This window comes from Mycena indigotica (assembly GCF_014461135.1).
Source record: "Mycena indigotica strain 171206Taipei chromosome Unknown Mind.scaff0005, whole genome shotgun sequence".
Classification (NCBI taxonomy): Eukaryota; Fungi; Basidiomycota; class Agaricomycetes; order Agaricales; family Mycenaceae; genus Mycena; species Mycena indigotica.
The window spans coordinates 1,747,055-1,752,767 of NW_023503004.1; the positions used below are offsets into that span (position 1 = coordinate 1,747,055).

The window sequence follows — 5,713 nt, forward strand, 5'->3', positions numbered from 1 at the left end:
ATGTCTAATCGCCGACCAAACATACGCCCGACAGCACCCGCGCCAGCTTTAGTGTTAGCGTTGGGCCGGGTGCGATCACTCCGACTATTTGCGGGTCTGCTTTGGGCAAGTTCCAAAATACTACCTACATGCTATCTCCTTCTACTTCCCATCCTTTCCATCTTCCTCTCTTGCATTACGGGTGTTATCGCCTCCTCAAACGGCGCCCATCGGCCCGGCCCTCCCCACCTGCGCAACAAGGCCGGTATGCCAACAACCAGCACGACTGTCCCGCTTGCGCAGAAAATTCATAGCCAAATACTCGCCCTCCAACCAGCGCATCGTCCACCCATCACGGCGGTCACGACATGCCGTGGCCATAGCGACTCTGCGCATGCAGGGGCAACAACGGCACGCCGGCATACGAGTCACGCGACGAAACCGACAACGGGCTCGCGCTCGTAGTGCGCTCCGGCGACGGCGACAACGACCCGGCCTCTACCTCCGGCCCGGCCCCCTTATGACTCCGGTTTCCGCTGCGCGCCGCGCTCTTCAGACGGGAATGTTGGCCCCGGTGGGAGACGGTGGGGTAGGTGCACGCGATCTTGCGTCGGGCGCACTGACTAAGACGTTCTCGTCAGCACGCAACAGCAAACGGAAAAACTAAGAGCGACTCACTTGCACCGCCCGTCAACACTCCCATCTTCCGGCCTCCCACATGCAATCTTGCGCTCCCTGCAAAAGAAACACGAGAGCGCCTGCTTCTTCGTGCGGCCGGGCGGGCCGAAGCCGGGGCGTGTGGCGTGGCTGAAGCGGAGGGGCTCGCTCGCGAGGGGGTCGTACTGCGGGGGCTGCGGCGCATGCTGTTGTTGGGGCACAGGAAGCGGGTGCGGTGGTGGGTTAGAGACGATTGGCGTCGGCAGTGCGGTGGTCACGGGTGTCACGCTTGACGCGGAGGTTGGACGGTAGGCGGAGTACGGCGAAGGCGAGGTCCACTCCTTGTTGGGCGGCGGTGCAGCGGGACAGTGGCGCGCCAGGTCGAGAAAGCGGTCGTGGACTGGGCCGTCTTCTTTCCGCAAGGGGCGGGAAGGCTAACTTCGTCAGTATTGACTGACAAGAAAAGCTACGCAACGCACGACTTTCAGCGGCGGCAGAACAACGCCCTTTGTCGGTCTGGGCAACGGCTGAAACGAGCGGGCCAAAGGGCCGTCGATGTCAGCAGCGAGGGCGAGCTCCTTGTAGGACGGCAGGCGAATGGGGTGTGGCGGGGGGAAGGGTTTGTGTGGCCATCGTGGTGGTGGTGGTGGTATGAGAACAAGAGACGGGGGAACGGGAACGGCTTGACGTATACGTATGGCTTATAAATTGCATAACGCCGTCATCATCTCCCGCATCGAGTCACATCGGATCTCGATCCCCTCGGCCCGGGGCCCGCAGTTAGGGTATTGGCCAGCGGGTGTTTCGCGCTGGCTCGCCCCCGCCCTACCCCCCCAAGGGCAGGAAGCCCGGCGTTTCGCCACCCGTGGCGTTGCCCCATCTTCTTACTCCCGCTCCGCAAAGGAAGGATGCCCGAGACGAACACGGGGATACCCGATTTGGGCATACCCCATCGGGCGTTATCCCGTTATATTCACTGATGGCTATGAAATCGGACCGGCGTCCGCGTCCAATCTCCGTGATCCGCGCCGCGCGTCTGTTTCCACGCGCGGCGACGTAAATTACTGTATTTCGAATTTCGGGTCGTCGGGCGACGTGAATCGGCCCGCCGATCGAGGTCGGCCGATAGATGGGGCGCGTGTGGGTGGCGCGCTGCCTGGAACAAGGAGAGCAAGCCTGAGCCGGTACCTCGTAGCTACACCCTAAGCTGGTATTGTGGAGCTGTGAACGACAACGTCATCGGACTGCCAAATTTTGAATCTCCGTTGATCGGTCGGTGGGCCCAGGCCTCGACCTTCCGATCAATACCGCGCCGCCGGCCAATGACGCAGGTCTGCCTCCCCCAAGACTCAAGAGTCCAGATCCAAGTGATGTATTTCACCCCCAACCCTTGGTGGCGCATGTACTCTTCATGTTGACTGAGGCAAGCCCGCCGATGCCAGCGCGGGGCCTCGCACCCACACGTATCACACCAGCACATGCACCGTGCGGCCTCCCGAGATGCCCGGCCCATGCCAATCATGGGCCCATGCTGCAATCGGTGCAGCCTACCGTACTACTAGTAACACTACGCATTCCGGCGAGTGGACGGTTAGCCCGGGAGCGAGTGACGCCAAGACACACACCGCAAGTTTGTCTCGCATTCACCTGGCCCTCGCCGCCGACGACTGCCAGTGCTTGTCGCAGCCAAGCTGGGCCGCCTGACACGCTGACACAACCCTGCCCACGTCATCCCGTGCCGTCTCCCCGCGCACGCAACACACATTCGCCGACAACATCCCGGGGGTAGGCACTGTCCAGATGCCGCGATGCGCAAATGCTACACCCGTCGGGACGCCCGCGCATCGAATCGGCCCGATGGGCGTAGGCCAGGTAGGGTTGCCTCCCGGCGCCGCCGATCAGCGATCTCCCGCCCCTCTCGTCGGCAGGTCGCAAACACCGTGATGGGCGATCCGGGGATGGCAGATGGTGATAGGCAGATGGCAGAGAGGGGCTGTCGCGAGGTGATTTCTCGGTGCATTTGGCGTCGGCACGGCCAATGTCAATTACGGGAGGGGCAGAGCCGGGTCTATTGATGGCATGCGTGACCGGGTGTGACGCGCTCAGCCGTCGTCAAATGATGACCCCGGTACAGTTGCAACTTGACTTTTCCACCTAGAAATCTGGATTTATTTCCGCACCTACCTGTGATGTATTCAAACAGAATGACAGCAAAATATTGTCAAAAAACACATTAAATATCTAATTGGATGGGCATCTCTTGTGAAAATGAGGATATCCGTGACTGTAATTCTCAATGCCTTTAACTTCTGTGGCCGCCAAATTATCTCAGTTCCTCTTCTAAATCGAATGAGCCCTCGTCCAACAGATGTGGTGGATGGACAGGCAAGTAGTTGCCCATGGGTTCAGGAAGCATATCTGGCAGCATCTAAGACAACTGCCTCTTGCTTTAAGGAGGACCCAACTGCAAAGAAATTATTTGAAAGTTATCAACAACAAGAAGTGGACAGTGTGGAAGGGATACCACACAAGTTCTTGCCAATATACTGGAGAAACCAGTTAGAAAGAAGGGGAAACTATGCACACAACTCATATAATGAGTGGAGACCAGAGATGTGCCTGTTGTAAGGGCAACCCCGGAGGCCTGAGATCAAGGTCCTAGCAGGGGAGGATCCAAAGCGTGAACATTGGTAAGCGAATACAAATGAAGCTGACCTAGCAGGGGAGGATCCAAAGAGAAGAAACTCTAAGGGTCCGCCTGCTAGGTAGCTGACTATATACTGCTTGTCCGTAGCTGCCGCTGTCGGGCACAGAAGGCTTGGGCGGCGTCGCAGGCGAGGTCCCAGGGCGACTGTCGGGAGGGCGTTGACGGATCGGTGATTGTGCGGGCGAGATGGAGGGCCGGACCGGAGTCGGAACCGGAGTCGGACCGGAATCGGGCGCGTCTCCGGGCCGAAAGGGAGGTTCCCCTGACATCACCCCCCCCTTTGAATGCGGCGTCCCGACGCATAGACCGGAACGGAATCGAGTCGAAGGTCGCGGAGGCGATGTGTCGTGGCTTGCCAGGGTACTTACGATAGAACTCCGCAATTTTCTCCGGGCGAAGACGCGGTCGAAGCGGACCCATTGGTCGTGCGATGCGTCGTAGCCTTTCCATCTGACGAAGTAGTTCAGCCGTTTATACCTCACCCTTGCGTCCAGGATTTCCTCTACTTCCCACTCCGGGACTCCGTCCTCGAGGTCCGGAGGGGGCTGGTCGTAGCCGGGGCGTCCGTCGAAGGGGTCGTCCTGGGCGAGCCTCGAGCTTGACGACGGGGAAGACCGGGTGGAGCTTCGAGTAGCGCGGAGGGAGGTCGAGCTTGTAGGCACCTTTGCTGATCTCCGCGACTATCTTGAACGGTCCAAGGCGGCGATGGGAGAACTTTTCCGAGGGGCGAGTCGTCCTGATGTCAGAGGCATCCAGCCAAACATGGTCGCCAACCTTAAACTCCGGAGACGGAGTCCGTCTCCGGTCGTAGTAGCGCTTGTACTCCTCTTTGGCCTTAGTGAGCGCGGCCTTGGCTTCAGCAACACCAGTGGCGATCCGGTCGCGGAACTCGTTCACTGACTCCATGGCGGAACGGACTCCGGGTTCAAAGCCCATGCGCGGGAGCCGGCCCGAGTCCGTCATGAACGGGACTTGTTGCGTGGAGGAGTGAACGTGGTTGTTGTAGGCGAACTCCGCGGCCGGAATCAGCTCATCCCAGTCATCCTGCTGGTAGTTGGTGAAGATCCGCAAGTACTGCTCCAGCTCCTGGTTGACGCGCTCTGTCTGACCGTCTGTCTGCGGGTGGTACGCGGTGGACGTGGCGGGCTTGATGCCGATTAGACGCCAAAGTTCTCGGGTGAAGTCCGCGATGAACTGCGAGCCGCGGTCGGAGACGTACTTCTCCGGAGTCCCATGGTGCCGCCAGACATTCCGGTAGTAGAGGCGGGCTGCCCCTACTGCATCGACCGTCGTATGACACTCTGAGAAGTGGGCGCGCTTTCCGAGGGTGTCAACGACGACCATGATCGCGTCGTACCCATCGGCTTGGGAAGCTCTACGATGAAGTCGACGGAGACGGTATGCCAGCGTTCGGGGGCGTTTCCGTGGGGTGCAGTTCTCCGTGGGGCAGTCTCCGGAGTGCCTTGGTGCGACAGCACAAGTCACAGGTCGCAACATACCGGCCGATATGGCGAGACATCTGAGGCCACCAGTAGTTCCTGCGTGTCCGGCGACTCGGGTGTCATGGCAGAGCTCGATGATGCGTCTCCGGAGGTCCTTGTCCTTTGGTACGACAATTTTTCCTCGGAAATGGAGAAGACCGCCGGAGACGGCCCACTCGTCAGAACGTGAGGAGCGGGGGCCTCGAGCTTGACCTTGAACCTTAAGAAGTTGCCGGGCCGCTAGTGCGACGGGCTCCTCCAGGTCAGGCTCACCGGAGAGTTCAGGCCGCAGAAGGACGACATCGGAGTTGTCGGAATCGACTCCGTGGTCGGGTCTCCGGGAGAGGGCGTCAGGCCGACCCATATCGCGGCCAGGCTTGTGGTGCAGCGTGAAGTCGAACCGGGAGAGGTACAGAGACCACCGGGCCTGTCTCCGGTTGAGGTGCTGCGTCTTCCTGAAGTACTCCAAATTCTTATGGTCAGTCCAAATCTCGACAGGGTGCGCGGCGCCCTCGAGGAAGTGTCTATACTCCTCAAGTGCGCGGATGATCGCGAGCATCTCCTTGTCGTGGATTTCGTAGTTGTGCTGGACATCATTTAAGCTTTTGGAATAGAATGCTACAGGGTGCCACTTCCCGTCCGGGGCGGATTGTGAAAGAACCGCCCCCGTCGCATAATCAGAGCTGTCAGCCTCGAGTCGGAAAGGCTGTGCGTCGTCCGGAATCGCCAGGACCGGTTCCGAGATGACCGCGTCCTTGATCGCTTGGAACGCGGAGGCCTCCGCGTCGCCCCAAGTCCACTGCTGGTCCTTCTTGGTGAGCACAAAAAGAGGGCGCGCAAGGGTCGAGAAGTCCCGAATGAACCTGCGGTAGAAGTTAGCGAACCCAAG

The 5,713-nt window shown here is 59.8% G+C and overlaps 1 protein-coding gene across 1 annotated transcript; it reads right to left on the minus strand.

Annotated features, from left to right (window-relative positions):
- Positions 1-340: 340 nt before the first annotated feature.
- MIND_00579000 (Zn(2)-C6 fungal-type domain-containing protein) lies at positions 341-1,589 on the minus strand (the record flags this gene model as incomplete). The annotated part of the gene is made up of 5 exons (XM_037362551.1): positions 341-602; positions 658-1,070; positions 1,116-1,336; positions 1,382-1,461; positions 1,525-1,589. 5 exons carry the CDS (start codon positions 1,587-1,589, stop codon positions 341-343), a joined length of 1,041 nt encoding a protein of 346 aa, XP_037220472.1.
- Between the last annotated feature and the right edge of the window lie 4,124 nt (positions 1,590-5,713).